General features: G+C 39.7%; 1 protein-coding gene and 1 long non-coding RNA gene across 16 annotated transcripts in view; one reads left to right on the top strand and one right to left on the bottom strand.

The window, feature by feature from the left end:
* The window catches only part of LOC130457518 (uncharacterized), a 46,495-nt gene extending 42,102 nt beyond the window's left edge, over positions 1-4,393 (top strand). Inside the window, exon 2 of the long non-coding RNA XR_008916785.1 lies at positions 1,283-4,393. This is a non-coding gene — a long non-coding RNA (uncharacterized LOC130457518). The remainder of the gene's footprint in view (positions 1-1,282) is intronic.
* Positions 1-25,091, bottom strand: part of LOC100617812 (myomegalin) — a 312,633-nt gene that overhangs the window by 206,090 nt on the left and 81,452 nt on the right. For all 15 annotated transcript variants that reach the window (XM_056819272.1, XM_007485320.3, XM_056819284.1 and 12 more), the window contains exon 3: positions 24,819-24,970. In XM_056819272.1, coding sequence (XP_056675250.1) covers positions 24,819-24,970 — 152 coding nt within the window. The remainder of the gene's footprint in view (positions 1-24,818; positions 24,971-25,091) is intronic.

Raw genomic sequence — 25,091 nt, 5'->3', positions numbered from 1 at the left:
TCTGAAGAGAATGGGGTCTGGACCACAGAAGCTTCCAGGAAATCAGAAAATGGGGGTGGGATAGAGAAGGGGCAGGAGAGAGGTGGGGACAGTGGTCTGAGCAGTATAAACAAAAGGAGGATGCCCAGTAAAAAAGGGAAAAAAGAGATCTGGGCAAGAGAGCCTGCTAAACATGGGGCCATATGTCAAATGCGTGCTTTCTCTCAAAGGGCCACTACTAAATTTCATTATCCAGAAGAGACTGCAATTTCCTTCTGTGATCACACTGCCTTTCCTCAGAAAAATCAATATATGTAACACACACACACAAACACATGCACACAGAGGCAGCTCCCTAGGGACCTTTCATCACCTATCATAAGATCAGAGCATGTGGAAATAGAAGGGACTTTAGAAATCTGCTGTTTAATAAAACCATCTCATTTTACAAATGGTGAACCGACCCAGAAAGGCAAAGCCACTTCTTAGCCTCAAGGTAAAGCAGGTAGTAAGTAGTAGAGTGGACATCTGAACTTTGGCTGATCCAAAATGAGGCAGGAAGAGAACTGAATCTGTGGTCAGAAAGCCTGAATTCAATTCTTGGCTCAGCCAAAGGCAAGTTGCTTCCCCCTTTATGGTCTCAGTTTCCTAATCTGTAAAATGAAGGGATTGGACTAGATGTCTTCTAAGGTCTCTTCCAGCTCAAAAGGTATGATCTATCAAGTTAAAGGTTTGAAGCATAATAACTACTTTGTATTTATTCTCTTTATATTATATATTTATATTATACATTATATATAATGAATTACATATATTATATATAAGCTATCTCCACCCCCCTCCACTTCCTTTGGAATATAAACTCCTTGTGAATGTGGATTCATTGCATTTGTTGTAAACCCTTGCCTTCTGTCTTAGAATCAAGTATTGGTTCTAAGGCAGAAGGGTGGTAAGGGCTAGGCAATGGGGGTCAAGTGACTTGCCCAGGGTCACACAGCTAGGAAGTGTCTGAGGCCAGATTTGACCCCAGGACCTCCTGTCTCTAGGCCTGGCTCTCAATCCACTGAGCTACCTGTATGCCCTCAGATTCACCTTATTTTTGAGCCTTACACATAAGACAGTGCCTAGAACATAGTAGGTGTATAATAAATACATAATGACTGATTCCAACTTTAAATCTATGATCCTATTATCAGTAAAGCATGGGTAGTAGACAAAAATGTCTTTATGGTACTCTCTGGCTTTAAGTCCATGGTTCTAATATTGCTCTCTAAATGCTGTGTTTTCTCTTTTTATTTTGAAGAGAAGAGCTGTTTTCTCTCTTTCGGTTTCAAACCTTCAGACTTTTTAAGTCTACGATTTACGCAAACTCCCAAAGGGAAGATTGCCCAGTGATCCTCTCTGGGGAAAGGAATGAAAAGGACACAAAACAAAATAATGGCACGTGAAGCAATTAACCAGGAGAGCCGAGCTTTCAGCCAGCCCCACCCGCTCTGGCACCATGCTTTAACTCCCTCACCTGTCAAATGAAGCCAAGATCTCATCTCCAGATACTGCAGCTTAAGGGCTTTGAATGACAGCTGCGACCTAAGCAGGAAGTATTATTTACAGCACATCACAAGAACAGTGAAGGTGACTGAAAGACAAGCCCATTGACAAGATGCCAAGCACATGGGTTTGGGGTGGGAAAGCAGGTTCAAGAAGATGAAATCTTTCATCGTCAGTCTTTAGTCCATCTTGCCTCTCCCATACACCATCTCCTCAGTCCACACTGCTTCCCCAAACTTCAAGCATTCATTCAAAAGTATTTTTGGAGCACTAACTACTACGTTCTGGTATATTTTGGAGCTATGGGAACAGCACTGTGCAAGGTATCTCAGAAGATACTAAAATGGGTAAATCACATGGTCCTTGCCTTTAGACTCTAACAATCTCGTTGGCACAAGACATACACATAAACACTAATTTCCTCAATTTTTCATCAACCAGTGAGCATTTATTAGGGGTTTAGAATGTGCTGGGCACTGTGCTAAGATGAAGATGCAACCCCCGCCCCCCCAAACCAGTTACTGCCTTTAAGAAATTACATTCCTTTTTTGTTTTGAAACCCTTACCTTCCATCTTAGAATCAATACTGTGTATTGGTTCCAAGGCAGAAGAGCAGTAAGGGCCAGGAAATGGGGGTTAAGTGACTTGCCCAGGGTCACACAGCTGGGAAGTATCTGAGGTAAGATTTGAACCTAGAACCTCCTATCTCTAGGCCTGGCTCTCAGTCCACTGAGTCTCTCGGCTACGCCCAAGGAGCTTACATTCTAATAGAGGAGATAACATATACATAGAAGTGGCCTTTGGAAGGAAGGCACAAGGAGCAAGGGAAACTGGAAAAGGACTCCTGCAGAAGAAGGCAGCATTTGAGTTGATCTGAAAGGAAGCCAAGGATTATAAGAGTCAGAGATTAGGAAGGAGAACATTCCAGGCATAAAGAACTATTAATAAAAAGACAGAGAAAGGAGATGGAACATCAGCAGGGAGGAACAGCAAGGAGACCACTATAGTATACAGAGACTAGAGTGTACAGAAGGGCAACGAGGCAGTGCAGTGGAAAGATCATTGGGCTTAGAATCAGTAAGACTCCTATTCATGAGTTCAAATCTGGTCTAGACATTTGCCAGCTGTGTGATGTTGGACAAGTCACTTAACCCTCTTTGCCTCAGTTTCCTTAACTGCCAAATGAGCTAGAGAAGGAAATGGCAAGTATCTTTAACAAGTAAACTCAAAAAGGGTGTCATGAAGTGTTGGATATGACTGAAAATTGAACAATGATGAGTTAAAAGACTATAATGATAAAAGAGAGTTTAACTTGTGTACAAATTTAAGTTATACAGATAATATTTAATGTTGACTCTACAACTTACTATTATTGCTATGACCTTGGAAAAATCATTTCATACTTCCTGGATCCTCAGTTTCCTTTTCTGCAAAATGAGAGGTAGACAACCTCTGAGGTCTTTTCCAGCTCTAGTTCATTTGGATTGGATAAAGAACCAAAATGACTAGCATAACTTCTAAGTAGAAAGTGCTAATGAAAAAGGTTGACATTGCTATAAGTGCTATGGAAGGGAGCTTTCAATAAAGGCTGGAGTTTTTAAGGAAGACTTCCTGGAGGAGATGGTTCTTGAGTTGGACTTTGTATGAATAATGTGGACCTGGTACATTTCTAGACTGCCTGAGATTGTATCTCTTTATGTGATAGGCTGGAAGGAAGCTGTATGAGGACTAGAGGGTTAGAATCACAGGACTGGAGCAGGTACAGACATTTTGTATTGTCCTAACATGCACACAGAAGGAGCCTTTTTTCATTGGCTAAATAACTAGATTTGTTCCTGCCTTCAAAATGACCTGCTTTAGCACCCACTGTGGCCTTTTCTGCATTTGCATCTGAGGGAACAAGATGACTCCTTCATCAACAGTCTCATAAGACTATGCAACAGGAAGGAAGACCCTCTCCCCCAAGGTCGTATGGCCCCAGTGAAACATTCCTGGGGCTTTTGCCTTCTGGTTCAGGTGGGCACAAAATAAATGCTTGATTAATGCTATTCATTAATTCATGAGGGGGATCTGTATGAGCATACTGAGTCAGTTTGTAGAGAGCCTTAAATGCCAGGACAGAGGCAAAGGGAGCCCAAGAAGGTTTTTGCATTGGAAAGTGAGAGAAAAGCCTGGAGGCATGGTCTGGAAAGGGTGAGAAGACTGTGTTATAAAAAATTCAAAGATTTTGATTTTGTTCGAGAAAAGATCTTCAAGAAAGAAGCTTGAAACTTTTATATCCAGAGAATGAACTGTTGCAGAAAGATGCCAAAAACCTACACTTCATCAAGAAGATCAAGAATGAACTTTGGATGTGATTGATTGGACTGAACTTTTGATTGAACATTTATTGTAACTGTACACATTTATGCCAAAAGGGACTGCCCCTAACTTGGCTTTCTGTCAATGCGCCTAGCAAACATTGGTTTTGCTTTCTTTTCTTTTCTATTTCCTCTCTCACTATTCTAATTTCTCTTAGAAAATTGAATATTGTATATATCTTTAGTTAGAAGTGAATTTAGAACTACAACATGATTATGTTAAATGATCAATGGGGAGACTAGTCTCCCAATGATCATCAGGGGGGATTGTAAACCTTAAAATTTCTTAGACTTATAAATGTTGAAAATTTCACCATTGGGAAATTTCATACTTGAAAAATTTCCTATTGATAGTGGGTCTTGGCTCTTTTTGGACTTCTGTTTTGGAGCAGACACAGCTCTTTCCATAATGTAGGTGAGGTCTAGGCCTCTGGCCTAGACACGTGTTTTTTCTTATCCTGTATTTTCTTTTAATCCTTAACTTTAATAAACCTCATAAAATATAATACTCCTTGCAGAGAGAAACTAATTTCTACCTGCCTTAGTCTCCCTTTCTCCCCTAAATTTTAATCTTTACAACTGGCATGGCTCTAGTGGAAGGTGCTGCCTAAAGAGAGAGAAAATCAGAGAGGTAATATGGATTCTTTCTATGGATAGCCTTGAATGCCACGACAAAGAATTTGGACCTGTTTCTCCAAGCAATGGGGAGTCATTATAAGTTTTTAAACAAGGGAAACACAATTTATCTTTACAAAATAGAAGTCTAAAATATTTACCTCATACCCCCCACAGGCTTTTTTGTAGCAATCTATGGCTATTTCTTGCTTCCTCCCTAATTTCATCTTTCCATCTCCCTTAAGTTATGGAGTTCCAAACTGGAAATAGCTCCTAATATTGGCCAATGATGATAATACCTGGATTGTTGCCCAGCAGCTAGGTGTCATAACCCCATGATATAGCCTGATGATCATATCAGCTTTTTAAAAGAACAACTATTTTTGATGGCATATTCAACTCAGCCACTACACTGTCCTTTCTAGCTTTTGGAATAGAACACTTATGGATCAATTAAAGAGTTGCAAAGGTGCTCTCTGTATTTTGTTCAGTTGTTTTAGTTACGTCTAACTCTTTGTGACCCATTTGGGTTTTTTTTGCAAAGATACTAGAAGAGTTTGCCATTTCCTCCTTTAGCTCATTTTGTAGATGTGAAAACTGAAGCAAACTCAGTTTTAGAGTTATGTGACTTGCCCAGGCTCACACAGCTAGTAGGTGCCTGAGGCTGGATTTGAACTCTTGAAGAGGAGTCTTCCTGATTGCAAGCCCAATGTCTATCCACTACACTGCCTCATTGCCCTTCTCTACACTCTATTCTCTGTGTGCTATCTTATTTAAACTCTATGACAACATTGTGAGGTAGGGATTAGAGATATTGTGGCCTTTTCTACATTTTTATACTACTTCTTGGCCTCTCTGAAGCAATTGACACTCGAGCATTCTTTCCGGGTTTTCAGGAAACTTCTCTCTCTTGGTTCTTCTCCAACACATTTGACCATCTTTCTCATTCTTCTTTGCCATATCATCATGCCATGTCCCATTATTATAGATATACCCCAAGGTCCTGACCTGGATCTCCCTATTTTTCTCTACACTCTGCCAGAGGCTCATAGATCTAGAACTAGAAAGAATCTTAAAAGCCATCTAGTTCAACCTCTTCATTTCACAGTGGAGGAAAATTGAGGCCCAGCAAGGTATTTGCCCAATGCCATCTAATTCTAAACAGTCAATAATATCTCCCTCTTGATAATCTCATGAGCTCCCATGTATGCAATTATCATCTCTACCCAAATGACTTCCAGTTGTACAACTCTAGTGTTTTTCTTTGTTTAGATTTACCAGGTTTGGAATCACCCTCTTCATACCAACTTGCTTTGATGCCAACCCAGATGGCGCCTAGAACAAAGGTGTCAAATCAACTGAGAAGATGGGACAACATTCCTGAGTGAAGGTTAAAATGTAACTGGGAAATATTTAACAAAATAAATGAAATAAAATAGAATATAGATAATGTTAATATGTGGTTTTCCCAGTCAGTACTCAGCCTGTAGGGGTCAGTATGCCTAAGTTTCCTCATCTGTTAAATTGGAATGATAAGCAGCAGCTCCCCCCACATCCCCAGCATTGGTGTGAGGATAAAATGAAATAATGCTTGCAAAGTGCTTTTCAAACCTTAAAACACTCTACAAATGCTCGCTATTATCTTGTTGTTATTTTCATCATTATTATCATTATCCACAATAATTTATCTAACCAGTGGCAATTGTAAAAGAGATCTCAATCAGCTTGCTTGTAGCAGAGCCCCAGAAGAGTATTGGGAAAGGGAAAGATGTGTCACTGGGTGGGGACCTTGTTGTCTGCAAGACCAGCCCAGTTAGCCGCCGGTGCTTAAGAAAAATTTTCCTACTCAGGGTTGTAGAATAAATTAGGGGCAGAGATGAGACCGATGCTATGCTCCTTCCATTAAACCTTCTAAAATCTCTATCTAATCCCTGAAATCCCAGCAGTATTTAAAATATTCAAGAAACACCACAAATATATCCAATTTCCCATCAAAAGCTCAATAACTGTCCCACTAAGGATTTTATCTTCTTCACAATTCTTTCTTGAAATAACAGGACTAATGATAGAACAGACAACAGAAGAATCATTACATCAGTCCAAAAAATAAATCCTGCATTAGCCAGCTTCATCACATGGGAAACTTATGAAGGATTCAGATGATATCCCCACCAACCACCCCCAGTCCCAGAATATTAAGGTATCACATTAGATGCCTATGAACTATATAAAACAAAAACACCTCCCAAAAGATAAACAACAACCTCTCTAGCCACCAAAAATAGATGTGGTGCTGAAAGTAATACTGGGGGTGGCAGTCATGTGGGCTGCACAGAAAAAAAGGCTCTAAGCTGAACTTTTATCAGTTCTTGTCACAAACAATAATAGCAGAACTGGGATATGTCAAATAGCCCATATTTCAGATCATGGGAATATAGATCTAGAATGTGAGAGAGCCATGGAGCTCATTTAATCCAAACCCCTCCTTATACAAATGAAGAAACTGAGGCCTGGTGAGACTAAGTGAATTGCCCATGGTCACATGGAGATAGTAAGTGGCTGAGACAGGATTTGAACTCAGGTCCTCTGACTTCCAAGTTCATCATTCTTTCCACTGTGCTCCCGGACCAGGAAAATAATTTGCTGAGTTTCTGCAATTCAGAGCAAAAATTGACCCATAACACACCAACTTATTCCATCTATTAAAACAGAAGGCTTTTCCCTTTCCTTTTCCTATCAAATCCAGTAAATCCAAAAGCAATTATTACATTTCTATTGTATATAAGGCACTGTGAAGAATGATGAGGATACAAAAACAAAATGAAAAATAGTTCCAGTCCTCAAGAATTTCTATAGGGGTGGGGTGGGGCTGAAAAGGGGGAAATGAGTGTATATAGTATATAGTATATAAATGGGTTAAGTAAATATATGATAAGATGGGAAGGAAGAGAGAACTACTAGTTGGATTTGGAAAGACTAATTAGCTTAGACCTAAAAAAATGTAGGTATACTAAAAATGAGGGGTAAGGAGAAAGGGCATTCTAGGTAAGGGAGAAAACATGTGCAAAGGCTCATGGATGGAAAATGGAATTTTAAGTAAACTTGTAGGCCAATTTGGATCAAACAAAGAGTTAATGAAGGAGAGTTGTGTGTGTTTATTGGGATGGGAGGGAAGCCTGGAAACAGATTTTTAAAGTCTTTAAACATCTCAGCTAATATGTTTGGGACTTAATTAAGAAGAAATTGGGGTACTCTAACCTGAAAAATAAGGATGGGTTTCTTTGAGGAGAGAAATCCTCTTCTGGATTTTAAGGTGGAAGACTGTTTTTTGATTTGGACACTTCACAGTTAAATCTAGAATGGGTTGCTAAAGTAACTTAATGATGACAGGTTCTAATTTTATTGGCAGGTTTTTTCCTCCCAGCAGTAAACTTTTGCAAGGCAAGAGAGTATGGTCAGTGGTGGTAGGAGTAACAGTGGTGGCAGGAGAAGCAGCAGCAGTGGTGATGGTGCTGGTGGTGGTGGTGGTGGGGATGGTGGTAGTAGAAATAGTAGCAATAGTAGTGGTGGTGGATCTGGCAGTAGTAGTAGTAGTAGTAGTAGTAGTAGTAGTAGTAGTAGTAGTAGTAGTAGTAGTAGTAGTAGTAGTAGTAATACTTATCTGGTTGGTAAAATAAGGACACTAGTACTCATAGCACTCGTGGTACTAGTAGGGGGGAGGGGGAAGAGAAATGTGGTAGTAGTAGTGGTGGTAGTAGTAATACTAGTGATAGTACTAATAGTAGTAGTAGTACTAGTAGTAGTAGTGTGGTGGTGGTGGTAGTGGTAGTAGTAGAGGTAATAATAGCTGAGCAAAGAAGAATAACCTTGGTGAGAGGTCTGTAGCCCCCAGTGCCTTGACGGACCATAATGTCTGTTGCCACCCATTGGGAGCCATTGAGATCTGGAGGAGGATCCACTTCTGAAGAACAGTGTCGGACACCTCCTGGTGGGAGCTATTGGAACTGTAAAAGGAGCCATTATTGAAAGCACAAGATATCACTGAAGCCAGTAAGAAACTATTAGGAGATCTGTGCCTTTTGATATCAATTAAGAACAGCAAAGGAAGAACCTGCCTAGCCATTACTGAGATTAAAAGAGATGATATAAATCTTTGGGAAAAGGGTTACTTACTCATTAGAGAATGTCTTTTTTTTTAAATGAATTCTACTTTGCTATCTTTTAAGTTTTCAATGAAATGTCCCTTCTGTCATTTTGTATTTGCATACTTTCAAGGAGAGTTAGAGCCCTGTAGGGTGCTAAGTTGTGTTTTCCCTAAATTTCCTGGGTGAAGATCTCAAGTTAGGGTTCAGAAAACCCTCAAAGTGAAGGGATGGGCCCTTCTGGTTGTGAGAGCTTCTGAAATAGAGATTATACTTAAAAATCCAAATATCATAGCAACTAAATTTATAAAGGGAAATCCTAGTCTTAAAGATTAAATAGGTAGAAAGTTCATAGTCATAGATTTTTCTATACTATCACTGTCCGGATATGACTAGTACATCAGTGATCCATGAGCTACCTAGCACATGCAAGAACTGTGCCAGGTGATGGAGATAAAAACAAGGACAAGCTATTTACACTCCACTAGGAGAAAGCATACAGAACCATGGAATTTGGGAGAGAAAAACACCTTGTGGACCATTTAGTCCAATCCATACCTGAATAAAAAGAATCCCTCTAGACCACTTCCAACAAGTGGTAATTTAGTCTTCGCTTAAAGACCTCCAGCACCTATATAACACCTCCCCAAGTCAGTCCAGTCTGGTTTTGGTTAGTTCTAATCTATAGACTGCATGGAGCTTGAGGCCTGGCTCAGGAATTCTCCCTAATATAGCCTTTATGATCCAGGACCCTGATGTAAAAATAATACAGTATATTAAAAAATAAATTCTCACCATATCTAGCTCAAGGACCCTTCCTCATTGCTTTCTCTTGCTCTGGGAACAGTAATCAAACCAGCACAAACCTTTCTGGAAAGGACATGTCAGTTAATTGCCTTATGTTTCCATTCACCATCCCTAGACTAAAACAATCTCTCAGGTTGCCATTCCCCCTGTATCTTTTATTTTCCCCTATTAGAATGGAAACTCTCTGGAAGCTGTATTCCCAGCATTTTGTACTGTGTCTGAAACATAGTCAGAACTGAATAAATGATTTTCATTTGTTTGTTCTATGCCAATGACTGAGACCTATATATTCAGCCCTAGTATCTCTCTCAAGCTCTCGTCCTACATCACTAACTTCCCATTAGGCATTTCAAACAAAACATATCTAAAACAGAACTCATTAACTTTTCTCAGAAATCCACCTCTTTACTCTATTTCTGTTGAGGACAACTTGATCTTTGCAGTCACCCAGATTTTAAAGCATTATCCTTGACGTCTCACTCACCCCACATATCTGGTCCATTGCCAAATCCTGTTTCCACCTCCACAGCATCACTCATACCACCTCCTTCTCTCCACCTACATAGCCATAATTCTAATCCAGGCCTTTATCACCTGTTGCCTGGACTATTGAAACAGCCTCCTAATTGGTCTCCTTGACTAATCTCTTTCTCCGTGCCATTCCATCCCTACCAGGAGCCAGGGTGATTCTCCTAAAGCACAGGTTTGACTACATTATGTCTCTATTTGATAAAACTCCAACAATCCCTATTATCTCTAGAATCGAATCTATGCTCCTCTGTCATTTAAAGAAAGCAAAGCCCTTTACAACTTGATCTCATCGTACATTTCCAGTTTGATTATACATCTCTCATTCTCTTTCTCATATACCAAGTTATAGCCAAACATCTTCCAACTGTTCCTCACACACCTCTAGTCTCCAGACCTTTCCTCTGGCTATATCCCTTGCTAGCTAGAATATACTCCATCCTCAACTGTTCCCCTCAGAATCTCTTGTTTTCTTTAAGACTGTTCATTCAAGTGTTCCCTTTCTAGTTTCTGATCCTCCCAGCTCTTAGCTAAGCTACCATTCCACAAGGGACCCCAGCCATGTTTACTTAATTCCTGGCTCAATCCATGTCCAGACTTCTTCTCTATCTCTTTAACAATAACTCCGGAGGCACCTCTGTCCTGAAGGCTGCTTTCCTGATTGTCGAGTCCCTAGAATATATGAGGGGCCTTAACCATGTTCATTTCACTTAGAACTCAACACTCTTTTGGATTTTCTTCCAACCTCCTCACTTCCTACTTCACTGTGCTACTTTACCATCTTTCCTTTATGTATAGTTGTCTTTGTGTGAATATAAACATTACCTTGCTTTGTTGCTTTGCTTGTATTTCGGTCCCCAATACTTAGCAGTTTCTTCCTTTCTCTCTCTCTCTCTCTCCCCCCCGCTTCCTTCCTTCCTTCCTTCCTTCCTTCCTTCCTTCCTTCCTTCCTTCCTTCCTTCCTTCCTTCCTTCCTTCCTTCCTTTATCTTTCTTTCTTTTTCTTCCTTCCTTTATCTTTCTTTCTTTTTCTTCCTTCCTTCCCTTCTTTTTCTTTCTTTCTTTCTTTCTTTCTTTCTTTCTTTCTTTCTTTCTTTCTTTCTTTCTTTCTTTCTTTTTCTTCCTTCCTTCCTTCCTTCCTTCCTTCCTTCCTTCCTTCCTTCCTTCCTTCCTTCCTTCCTTCCTTCCTTCCTTCCTTTCCTTCCTTCCTTTTCTTTTTTCTTTCTTTCTTTTCTTCCTCCCTCCTTTCTCCATTTCTTTCTCTCTTTTTCTCTCTCTTTCAATGTCTACTCCATTGTATTTAATCTATCATATATATGGAAATATATTCCTGTATAAGTATATCTAAGTATGCATGCACATATAAGAGTCAACATGAGTAAATAAAAGGAGATATAAAATAGATTAAATACAATGGATGCATACACACACCTATACATATATATTCTTATATATTCCCATGTTGATTCTTCTTGCTAAAACTGTAAGTTCTTCAAAGGCACTTTTTGCCTTTGTATCTCCAGCACATAGGGTAGGGCCCTGACACACTTGATAAAATCTTATTAATTGATTGCTTTGTTGTTTAATCATTTCAATCCTATCTGACTTGTGACCCCAGTTGGAAGTTTTCTTGACAAAGATACTAGAATGGTTTTCTATTTCCTTCTCCAACTCATCTGACAGATGAGGAAACTGAGGCAAACAGGTTAAATGACTTGCCCAGAGGCACACATCTAGTGAGTATCTGGGACCAAATTTGAATCTGGGCTTTTTTTACTCCAGGGTCTAAGGCTCTATTCACTATTTTGCTTAGGCTTTTTTTATTGATTTGATAATTGATTGACCATCACATTTTAAGAAGGGATGCAGGCAAGCTGAATAACATTTAAAAGACCAAAAATAGGATATGGAGTAGACTTGAGACAACATTAGAAGCAGAATTGAAGGGAAAGTTAGGCTTTGCTGGGAAAGTCTAACTGTCAAATATTTTGATGATTATTATTAATAATGAGTTATGTGATTAATGTGTGAGAAAAAAGATTTAGTTAAGAGGAAGTGAGTGCTTGAACAATTGACTGGGAGAGTATAGAATCTTCAGTAAGGTAAAGGGGATTCTGACTCTGCTTCCTATCTCCTGCCTCTGTTTCCTATAGTTTCAGGTTGACTGCTTAGACCAACTTCCATTAAGGGAGGATAAGAAAAGTGAAAATTAAGCCAGGCATTGAGATCCCACTTGCCTCAGTTTCCTCATCTGTCAAATGAGCTGAAGAAGGAAATGGCAAACCATTCTAGTATATGCCAAGAAAACCCCAAACAAAGTCGCAAGAAGTCATATTTAACTGAAAGCGACACTACCATATTACATACATCAAACTGGAAGAAATGCAATAAATTAATAAGGCTTAATGTTGGTGGGAATATTTAGGGAATATTTCTGGTTCCCTTAGAAATAGCACTCTATTTACATTGTTGCTGGAACTGAAAGTAATGCCTGCTTTTTGGAGGTGAAGCTGTGACATATTGTCTATATTACATAATTTTTTTCTTATCTCTGTGATTTTTATTTTAATTGTATTAATTAATTTTGGATATTTTTCCATGGTTACATGATTCATGTTCTTTCCCTCTCCTCCTCCCACCCCTGTAGCCAATGAGCAATTCCACTGGGTTTTACATGTGTCATTGATCAAGACCTATTTCCATATTATTGATAATTGCACTAGGATGATCATTTAGAGTCTACATCCCCAATCATATCCCCATCGACCCATGTGATCAGGCAGTTATTTTTCTTCTGGTGTTTCTACTCCCACAGTTTTGTTTTGTTTTTTGGGTGTTGATAGCATTCTTTTTTATAAGTCCCTCAGAATCATCTTGGATCACTGCATTGCCACTAATGGAGAAAGTCCATTACATTCGATTGTACCACAGTGTATCCATCTCTGTGTACAATGTTTTCCTGGTTCTGCTCCTCTCGCTCTGCATCACTTCCTGGAGGTTGTTCCAGTCTCCATGGAACTCCTCCACTTTATTATTCCTTTTAGCACAATAGTATTCCATCACCAACGTTTATATATATATATATATATATATATACACATATATATGCATATATATACTATAATTAATCATACATTTTGGCCTAGTAATTCCAATTTCCTTAGATGAATCTTCATAGCTGTTTAATACTTTTAAAAAAATAGTCTATGTCCAAATGATTAGGGGATGATTATAAAAGATTGTGAGATAAGAATACAATGAAAGATTATCAAGAAGAGTCATAAGAAGTAGTTTGATGGAATAATTAAAAAAAAAAGCATTGAATTTGGAGTCAGGCTAGACCTAGGTTTAGCTCCTGCTTCTGAAACATCTTCAATGAGTGGTCATGGATAAGATATTCGATGAGTCAGAGTGTTATTAACATAAAATGAAAATCTCAATGCTTGCTGTATCTCTTTTATAAGGCTATTGTAAATAATAAATGAAGAAATGCATGCCAACACTTTGTAAGGTTTTAAAGCTTTTTTATGGGCCAGCTATTATTATTATTGCCTTATTAAAGCATGAAAAATAAGAATGTGAACCAAGAAGAATAAAAAGCCTTATACAAAGTGATAGAAAAAGGATATAACAGTAAAATGAGAAGAGGCATACACAATGACTATGACTGTGTGGTTGTGTCATTTCCAGTCAGATCTGACTTTCTGCAACTCCATTTGGGGTTTTCTTGGCAAGGATATTGGAGTGGTTTGTCATTTGCTTCTCCAGCTCATTGCCTCAGGAACTGAGGTAAACAGGGTTAAGTAACTTATCCAAAGTCACACAGATAGTATCTGAGACTGGATTTGAACTCAGGACTTCTTAAGTTTGGCTCCTACCATAACCATCGTGCCACCTACCTGCTTCCTGACTATAAAAAAATAGCAAAAAAATAATGTATAAATGTACCTGTGAAACACAGGAGATTGGGCATAAATAAATTAGTATTGGTTTTTATTTTGTAAATTTATCTTTTCTACTTAAAATGCTGTCTAGATGATATGGTTTTATTAGGGATTTTACTTAGTATTTTGTTTGAACATTTGCCTTTCTCGATTCTAGTTAATTTGTAATTTTTAAAAATATTTTTTACAAAGCATTCGACTTCAAGACCTATCCATGAATGCTTGCCTACCCATACCCGGCCAATGAGCCCTTTCTGACTTTAGTTAGCTTAAAGGATGTACAGTGTGTAGCATTCATTTGGCAACTAATTATACAAGTGTAACATCTTTTCTGCTGCTCTTCTCTTCAGGACTGAGTTTTGCCATTGTGCTTGTTGTCAGTCACTATTATTTCAAGTATTTCTTTTCTCTGTTCAACCATGAAAGGTAAGAGATTTTTAAAAAAAATCTATAAAGAATTGTTTGATTTTTTAAAATCTGGAGACCTCTGGATCAAGAGTTACAATTACAAATTAGAGTCTCAGGAAATCTTGAGGATAATCTGAGTGTGTAGGGAAGCCCCTGATTTGTACATTTAAAAAAGGGAGGGGGAACCGTCTACTTGGCTATTCCATGTTTAGGCTCCATCCTCTCTACTGGTTAATCCTCCACTAAAAGCCTCCTCTAATGCGTCATCATTGTAGGAAAGTGACTGGTTACTAGAAGGTCATGCCAATGGAGGACAAATTCTTCCAGGTCCCACCAAATTGGAAAGGTTTTGAGGACGGGGGTCTGTGCTGAACTGCATGTCTACTGTGCAAGGGCCAGCCTAGTTAAGTTTGGGGACACTCCTCACCAGGCCAGAGGATGATTAATTTTTCAGCCACAGAAACTCTCACACATCATTGACTGCATCACAGAGGGGTTCTGATCTGAATCAACAGAGGAAACATGCTCAGAGATCAGTGATGGCTCCTTGGAGCATTGGTTACTGACTGACTTTTCGAATGTCAGAGTCTAGGGGGAATGAGACTTTGGGGCCTTTGTGATTTGGACATGCAAATTGTTTTCTGGTGAAATCATGCTTGGAAATTTTTTTATGACTGAATTCCAGAGACACTCCAGAAAACACGGAGAACCCAACCTGAAAATCGATCATAAAGTAACCCAGATCCAGTGCAGAAAAATTGGGCATCCAATTTCCAAAATTTCCATGGGAGAGGGTGAGGTGAGGAAAACACTCCGAATGGTAACATTTCCCAAACACACACAATTAAACCATAGTCCAAGTGGAAAAGTTTGCCAGGATGGGTTAGGCTCCCAACAGGCTGACTCACTGTGGCTGAACTCAGACCGCCAGAGTAAGCCCAGCTTCTGGCTATAAATAGTATGTACTTGCAGCTGTCTTTGATGGAGGTTTTTGGATAAAGGAGACATTGTGGGGGAGGTAGAGGCATGAAGGTAGGTAGAGAAAGGGGCGTGCATTCCAGGTTGAGGGAATGCTTTATGTGAACAAAATCTCAAAAGAAGGTAAACAAATGAGGCTTTCAGGAAGCAGTGAGAGGAACCAAAGGGAAGTGTTTAAATCAAGGTTGCTGGAGGAGGCAAATGTAAAGGAATAGTTCTTTCTACCTCCTACCCCTCCCTCCCTCTCTCTCTCTCTCTCTCTCTCTCACACACACACACACACACATACACACCCTTGAGAACTTTCAATCTGACTCCAAAATTCCCATATTCCTCTTCCTCAGTAGCATTAGACACCGTTTCTGAGCTTTCTCCAATATACCTTCTTTAATTCTTCTTCCTTGGCTTCTGAGGCAATTCTCTTCCTCTCCTACCACTCTGACTGCTGCTTCTTTGTTTCTTCTCAGCTCCCAGATGTGGACACAAGTCAGTGGCCATTCCCTTCCTGGCTGGCTTCTGACTTTATGGACTTGGCCAACATGTCAACTGCCTCAGTCCCTGAGGCCTTCTTATGCATCCATCTGTCCCTGCAACCTTGTCACTCTGGAACCTTCTCTTCACCCTTGTCTCTCATTGGTGAGTTCTGTTCATGGCTTCCATTTTGAGGAGGGATCTAGAGGTCATCCTTTTTTTTCTTAGTTTCCCAAACTTTGACACGTTGCCCAATGGCTACCTTTTTGCCCAACTTTTCATCTCCCTTCTGTGGGCTTTCATCCCCCATTGAAGTGTAACCTCCTGGAAGACAGGGACTAGTTTTCTTTTTTTTCTTGCATTTCTATCTCTGGCACTTAGCACTGGGCTTGGTAAGTAGTAAATACTTAATAAAAACTTACTATCTGTTGCCAGTTGCCTCTTGAGTCTTTACCCCTCTGCTCTTTATTCTCCATTCTCCCTACTGATCTTACCAATCAAACTACAAGCATTTATTAAGTATCTACTATATTCTGGAGATACAAAGAAAAAAAAATGACACAGTCCCTACAGTGGGGAACTAAGGGCAGGGGAAAGGAAGAGAAGAGAATCAAGACAGGTCTCTTTTAGGAGGCAACATTTGAACTGAGCTTTGGAGAAAACTTCACAATGAAGAGGAAAAAAGAGAGGATATTTTAGGAGTTGGGAAATAGTTTATACAAAGGCAGAGGTGGGAGATAGGTTGTTATGAGTGAAGACATACAGGAAGGCCAATTTGACTACAGAGAAAGTGGGGAGGGAGAAAGTGGGGAGACAGGCAGGCAGACAGACTAAGAAACTGGAAAATAGTTTGGAGCTTGAGAGCCAAGCTTAAAGATGGGAATTCCTGGATTCAAATCTTGCCTCAGATTCTTCCTAGCTGTGTGACCCTGAGCAAGTCACTTAACCTCCATTGCCTAGCCCTTACCACTCATCTGCCTTAGTGCACAGCAGTGATTCAAAGACAGAAAGGGTTTAAAAAAAAAAAGAACAGAAAGGAAAATAAGTGGGGGCCAGGTTGTGTGATGAATTTTAAATGCCACACAGGTGTATGTATTTGATCCTAGAGGGCACAGGGAGCTACTCCTAGAGTTTCCATTATCCCATTTATGTGGATTATTCTTAAATCTGAAGTCTTGACCTTTTTCTCTAGCTCTAGTCCCATATTTCCCACCACACACAGTTAGCTTTCCCTCCTGACTTCTTTATATGTATTAATTATACTGTCACCCTCTCGGGCACACAAGCACGAGTCACCTTTGACTTCTATTTCGCCCCCACTGATCCCCACCCCCAGCTAAGCACTGAGCCCTGATGATTCTTCAAAGTGCTTCTTGTCTCCGTGCGTATCTTCTCTTCCATTCCCATAGACGCTGCCTGATTCCTAAGTTTGATTGCCTCATGCCCTTCTCTATCCATGTCTGGTTTCTTTATTTTTATTGAAAAAGATTTATTCCCTCTAAAATGTGTTCTGAATGTCTCTGCCAGATTACTCATCATTCAACTATGATTTATTCATGCACAAAACTTCCAGTGATTTCCTACTGCCTACAAGAGAGGGTGGTAGCTCCTTAGCCTGGCATTCAAGGTCTCCAGCTTTCTTTGCCAGAACCCTTTGCTGAAGCCAAAGTCATGGCATCAGAATTTCTGAGCTGGAAGGGAGCTTGGAGGTTATCTAGAGGCAGAGGTTTGGGTCTAAATCTTTGCTCTGTTATCTGCTATCTGTATGGCTGTGGACAAGTAATTTAACCCTTTTACCTCCAAGGACCTCTGAGGTCCTTTTGAATTTAAACTTCTGAGTCTACAATGAATGAGATGACAGCCTGGAGCAATGGATTGACTGCTAGAGGTCGCTGGAGAAAGGCCTGGATTCAAATTCTGCTTCTCAAACTTTGGTTTGTCACTTAACTACTGTGAGCTGGGTCTGGAGTTGGGAAGGCTGGAAATTCAAATCCAGTACCTTTTCTTAGAAAACCCTAAATGGCATCTCAAAGAGTCTGAAATGACTGAAAATGACTCAACAACAACAATAACAAAACCTGAAGAGACTGAACTGTAATAACTACAGTGCAAGGATACTGTGAGACTCATGTAAGATTACTGATGCAAAGCATTTTGCAATCTTTAAAACTTTATGTAAATATTATTATGATCCTGTGGTCATACCTGGAGTGTATCTCCCCTCAAACTCCACTCACCATCCCACACCCCCAATTTGAAAATATTATTCTACTCACAGATCTCACAACATATTTTTTGCTTTCCTACATCCATATTTTGGCTTATTCCCATCTACCAAAATTAAATCCTTTTTCTCTGCCTTTTTTATTTTTTAAAGACATTTATCTTTTGTCTTAGAATCAATACTAAATATCAGTTCCAAGGCAGAAGAACTGTAAGGGTTAGGTAACTGGGGTTAAGTGACTTGCCCAGGATCACACAGGAAATGTTTAAGGCCACATTTAAACGAAGGACCTCCATATTTGAACTGAGGACCTCCCATCTCCAGGCCTGGCTCTTTATCCAATGAACCATCTAGCTGCCCTCCCTCCCTCCTTTCTTTCTTTCCCTTTCCCTTTCCCTTTCCCTTTCCCTTTCCCTTTCCCTTTCCCTCTTCCTCTTCCTTTTCCTTCCTTCCTTCCTTCCTTCCTTCCTTCCTTCCTTCCTTCCTTCCTTCCTTCCTTCCTTCCTTCCTTCCTTCCTTCCTTCCTTCCTTCCTTCCTTCCTCCCTCTCTCTGTTTCTCTCTCTCTCTCTTTCTTTCTCCCTTACCTTCTATCTTGGAATAAATATTGTGTTTTGGAATAAAAATTGTGAAGAGGGGTAAGGGCTAGGCAATTGGGGTTAAGTGACTTGCCCAGGGCTATACAGTTAGGGAGTATCTGAGGTCAAACTTGAACCCAGGACCTCCTCTCTCTAAACCTGGCTTTCAATCTAATGAGCCACCCAGTAGCCCCTTCAACCCGTTTTTAAGAAACAACTTGTATCTTTCCTTCTCTATGAAGCCCTTTGAGATGGTTCCAATATATGGTATGCTCATCTGCCCCTGAACTATAGACATCATTTCCTGAATCATTCCTTTGGCAATAGATTAGTTACTTACTACTTTCCTTAACATATCTTTTCTCCTGTTATCTTGAACTGTTACTAGATTTAGAATCACAGAATGTTAGATCTGGAAGAGACCATAGAAATCATCTAATTATGTTCCCTCCTTTTATATTTATATAAATATATATTTATAAAATTTTATAGAATATATATAATATATATTATATATGACATATATAATATATAATATAAATTTATATATATTTATAAAATTATTTATAAAATAAAAAATATATTGAGATTATATTATATTATGAGAAAACTGAAGGCCAGAGGAGAAAAGACATTTGCCCTGAATAATAAAGTAATAAAGTAATAAATAAATATATATATATTTTAAATAAATAAATATATAATAAATAAATAAATAAAATAAAGTAATAAAGAAGATAAGTATCTCCCAGGATCATGACTCCAATGCAAGCTATCTCCTGAATGGAATTCTAGGACTCTTTCTACTAGACTATACTACTTTTTTCTAGTGTGAGGTATATGGAATGTTCTAGAAGAACTAGCACCTCTGGCATGAGGGCTTGCTGAGCCCTTTTCGGGGCTGCTCATCTACAATTTGGGGTCGACCTTTCCCCCAACTCTCACCTGTGGCTCCAAGGAACTATAGCATGTGCAAGAGCCACACTCCAGTAAAACCATCTAGGCAGATGGACTAAACCAGGTTAAGGGTAACTACTAGGTTTCAAACCCATTGGTGAGTTAAAGGGATGTCTATGCTAAGCATCTGAAGACTTCCCCTGGTGAAATGGACAAATGAGAAAAAATTGTTCCAATGGCCATGAAGGCAGCTAAAGCAGGTAATGTGGAACTCTTAGAGTTTGGTCAGAAATCAGAGATGCCAAGTTCATCCACTGTATTCCTGGCCATTGCCAGTCATCTAGAATTGTCTAGAGTCAATCTTGAATCGCACTTGGATGATTCTGGAAGAGTAAATCCAATTCATGTTCAAGATATCACCCATGATGTCATTAGTCCTCTTCAAAAATGAAGGACAAACAACAAAAATTACCTTTCTCTTGTACTCAAAAATTTTAAGTTTTTCTTGTTTCTCCAAATACTATGATACCTCTGTTGGTCTGCATATCTTTCTCCTGCCCTTTCCATATGTACTACCATCAAATGTCGGTAACAAAGGCTTAATTCTTTTTCTCTTCCTCCACACCTCCCTTGTAGTCTCCTTTCAATACTAATTTTTGCCAGTGATCACAGGATATTTTCTTTTTCCTCTTTTTTCCCCCAGCTATACATAGAAACAATTTTTTGACAATTGTTTTCTAGTATTTTAGAATTTATATTTTCTCTCCCCCTTCCCAGGGTGGGAATCTATGCAAAGCTTTCATTTGTCCCTGATCAGTTAGACCTACATATGACCTAAAGGAGATTGGATATTACTTTGCCAAAGGAAACAATGAATATGAAGACTACCCCTTTTATCAGATACCCAATATCTTTCCATTTTTTTCATCATCTCTCAAAGCCAGGGAGACTCACACATGAACCATTTACACTTTAACTTATTGATTGACTGATTTATAATTCATTATGAAGCACTCAGTAGATGCATTAATCAGCATTTACATTTTAAGGCTTTTATGTTTTAATTGTGGAATCAGAGTCTTGGCCCCCTGGATTTCAGGTCAATCGGTTCAGCAAATATGGAAGAGAAGGAACAAGAGTGTCTCTGAAATTCCAATATTCTCTGCTGGAACTACTGGTATTAGGTGGGCCCTGAAACTCATCATGCCATAGAACAGATCTCTTAGCAGGTCCCCTTTCTTCCCACAGATCCAATCTCCTCCCTTGCTTCTACCTCCTTTCTCTCTAAATTGCATTTCAGATTTCCTCTATCATGTCCCAGAAACCCATTCATCCTGAATCTCACTCCAGCCTTGGAATTCTCACACAGGGAGTACCCTCTACCCCTGAGCCTCTCCTTCTGGAACTTTCATTTAAGGACTGTGCTCTCCAGACTTCCTCTACCACCTTCACGTTAGAATGGAAACTCTAATATGTGTCAAGCGCTTTGCATAATGCTTTGTAAGTACATGTTGTTCAGTTGTGTCTAACTCTCTATGATCCCATTTGGGTTTTTTTTGACAATGCTAGTGGAGTGGTTTGTCATTTATTTCTCTGGATCATTTTACAGAAGAGGAAACTGAGGCAACCAGATGGTAAATTACTTGCTCAGGATCACATAGTAAGTATCTGAGGTCAGATTTGAACTCAGGTCTTCACAACTCCAGGCAATTCTCTCCATGATCTGCCTCCAGGCAAGTACGTAGTAAATGCTATTTAAATGCTATCATTATTATTATTATTATTATTACTAGTGTATTTGGATTCCCAACACTTAGCATAGTGCCTAGCTCACAGTAAGTACTTAACAAATGTTTGCTAACTGATTTGCTTCCATTACCTCGATCCAATTTTTCCCTTCCTACTGTGCTAGCAATAATCCCAGCATGTATGTTATTTTATTTTTAATTTTTTAACAATAATTTTTTCAGTTCTGAGTTCCAAATTCTCCCTTCAGTCTGTTCCTCACTCACTGAGAAGGCAAGTAAGATGATATCCATTATGCATGTGAGGTCATGCTTTAGCCATATCCAGAATGCATATTGGATATTTTCAAATGCACTTAGTATATTTTCATCATACTCATTGGCATTTTCCCTACAGTAGCTGTACCCCACTCCCTTTTGGGATGACCTACTCAAATAGGCCCTCTAATTGAAGTTTTTGATTGAGGGTCAAGCTGTAGAAGCAGCAACCCAAGAACAACAAGCCCGCCTCAACAGAAGTTAGTGATGTGGACTGAAACGTCCCACAAATCCTGCCAAGTTACTGTGCACAATCAAAAGAACACCGAAACAATAATTCTTTGATTAGAATGGAGCTCCGTTTCATAAAAGACATAGGAGTTGCTTAGATCCACAGTCATGAGAAAAATCCTCTCATCAATCTTTAGATATAACCTAATTCCTTGGTTGGGGTCTCTGGACAGCAAGCACAGGGGGTTCAGTTTCCCAGGCACACAGGACTAGTTCAAAGAATGACAAGTGTCCACACTCACTGTTCTCCTTTAGAGTCTGCTCAGAAGGAACAAAAGTAACCTCAAGTTGCTCCAGAGTGTTTAATGTATGGTTAGCATTCCATTTGCATTGCAATTTACTGCCTTCCCCTTCCCCCCACGTGGGCAAACAGAGGGAACCATGGGTAAAGTCACATGACCAAAGTGGACCCTGGGTAAAGTAATATCAGTTCCCTGGAGACACAGGGCAATGACTTTCCAAACAAACGACCCCTTCCTTAGTCATTAATCAAAATAAAAACTATTTCTGAAAACTCCTACACTCTCTCTCTTACCTTTTATCATTTTACTCTTACCTTACACTCTCTTACCTTTGATACTCTACTCTCTCAGTCTCTACCTTTCCTCACCACCTTCCTTACCTCCTAAAGTAGCTACTCTGTTACTATAATCTCTTAAAATAAAGCATTTTCCTCAGAAGAGAGTCATCAAACTCTTTAAATGAGACCAAATAAGCATTAATTCCATCAGTTGGTGTTGAAATGTATAAAACCTGCAATTCAGGGGGCTGCTGGGTGGGTGGCTCAATGGATTGAGAGCCAGGCTTAGAGATGGGAGATCCTAGTTCAAATGTGACCTCAGACACTTTCTAACTGTATGATGTTGGTCAAGTCACTTAACCCTCATTGCCTAGCCCTTACCACTCTTCTGTCTAAGATCCAATACACAATATTAATTCTAAAAGGGAAGGGAAGGGTTTGAAAAAGAAAAAAAAGATGTTTTTTCTTCTCTTCCCTCATTTCTTCTTGTCATGAGTTCAAGGTGAATTTCAAAACTTTTCATTCTGTGATCTTCCTAGAGACACTGAAATTCTTTTTCAACAGACAAAGTATAACATCAGGGTAATAAGACTTTGCTGCAGACATGCATTCTAAAAGCAAAGACTAGGGCTAGGTGAATAAAGAATAATTACTTTGATTTCTTAGCTTGTCATCCATTTGCATATTAAACCAAAGATTATCTAGCTATAACCTGGATAGGTATTTCTAACAGAGATTTGTTCTGTGTTCAGCAGAAACTACCTATCCAGTGGTCACCAGAATAGCCCTCAGCTGAGACCATGTGCCCAGCAATCACCACAAGATCAGAGGAGCAACATACCTAGGGGAGACACAGAGATAACATATTCCCTGGGAATAGTTTTGATGAGAGTAGAATGATGATCACCAAAAGATACCAATGGATTCCCCCCTTCTCAGTGTCAAAAAAGTGAAATGTCCTTCCATATGTGTGCCTTAGTTCCTTTGCATGTTCTCCCTCTGGTATGATCCCAATATATGCTTAATCTCCACTTACATAGCACATATATTATTTGTGGGATAGGTTTATGATGGGGGTGGGGGTCCTATTGCACATTTTCTTATGCTATTTCATTAAATGCCTTTCTTTTGTGCTAATTTGGTCTTCTTGTTGACCAGAGGAAAAGCAGACACATTGATGGGGGCTCATAAACTGGTTTTAAACAGATGTGGATCTACAGAATCCCTTGAGCCTTTTCTAGGTAGCTCTCCCAGCACTCCATGTATGAGGGAAGGGGTGCTCTGGGTGCTAAACTTCCAAACATCTCTTTGCCAAAAGAGAAACAAAAGAGCTAGCAGTGTGTTTTTGAGATACAACTGTTAAACAACTCTACATAGCCCTAATCTCCCTCTTCACACTATATCAGATCTCAAAGGCTGAGAGGGAGAGAGGAAGAACAGGTCCACCATATTGGCAAAGCTCCTAGTTTGCCACCCACCACCACCACCCAGCTGTTCAGGACTCTAAGTTCTAGTAGTTAAAGTCTACAGTTTATCCTCCACCACCAAAACACAAAGCTCACGACTCACCACCACCATCTAACAGATCTACAGAATCCTGCAGTTCTAGTCTTTAAAACCCACTCAAAAATTCCCAGAGGCCTTGTGCAGTTACCATAGTAACCCTTATCAAAAAGGACAGAAAGAAGGTTAGTGTTTTTAGAGAGAAACACTCTTGGCCCCCAAAGAATGTCAAGCAGGGGAAGGTGTGAACTGAGACCTAGGCAAATGTAATTCACATGACTCTGTGGGTCCACCCAAACCCAAGCCATCCCTGTTTCATTGAGAATCATTTGCAAATGTAGGATCCAGGGAATCCCAAACCTCTCAGGATCTATATACAGGAAGATGGTACCATCATTTAGCATGACCGTTGGGCATTTTCCAGAAAGAGATTTGTAAAACAGAGCTAATAGCTGCCTCTGCCTCCCAGGCTGGTTGTGAGGATCAGCCACGGTAACACATGTAAAGCAAACTTTGCACTTAAAGCAGTATAAAATGCTAATTATTGTGATTAATCTAGAGATTAGGGGACATACAGTTATGGTGGGAACATCTGCTCCTAGCCCAAGCTGGCTTCGCACCCAAGGGACAGTGTGATTTCTGGACTCTTGTGAGTTTCAGGCTACTTTGGGAGATTCCTGAGAGGATGTTAAGGAGGTTAAGGCATGAAATAACTTTACTCCTCTGGGGTGAACTTAAACTTGAACCTAGCACAGGCTAAGAATATGCCTTTCCTCAGTGCCCTGATAACCTGGGAATGAACCCAGAACCCAGAATCCTGCCCGAGTTTAGCAAAAGAAACCTTTTTTTTAAAAGAACTCACCCAGCATATAACTCTTGATCTATATGCCAGAAGATTTGGGATTATAGGAAACCTCCCAATTATTCTTGTGTGATTTTATCCCCAGGGTTATTTTATGAGTGCTACTCTCCTATTATACCACCACCTCCTTTAGGAATAGCAATGGCCACCCCATACCACTTACCTTCTCAAAGTCCCTGAGGGCTTGTGTTTGTCCCAATGGGGCCTTTTCAAATGCCCTCAAGGAATGTGTCTGCCCAAAAGGACCCTTCTCAAAACTTCTCCAGGAGTGCGATTGCATAGGGGGACCCCGTTCTTTAGTTTCACTGAGAAAAGCTGCCAAGAAAAAAGAACCCCCCCAAAAAAGGGATGATTAATAGCAATTTGGGGTTGGTGTCCATATTGATTTTTTTGCCCCTTTGGTGTCTGCAGAACTCCAGCTCGTTAAAGCATCAGA

Source organism: Monodelphis domestica, chromosome 2 (assembly GCF_027887165.1).
Source record: "Monodelphis domestica isolate mMonDom1 chromosome 2, mMonDom1.pri, whole genome shotgun sequence".
Lineage (NCBI taxonomy): Eukaryota > Metazoa > Chordata > Mammalia > Didelphimorphia > Didelphidae > Monodelphis > Monodelphis domestica.
This window is presented reverse-complemented; position numbering and strand designations above follow the sequence as displayed.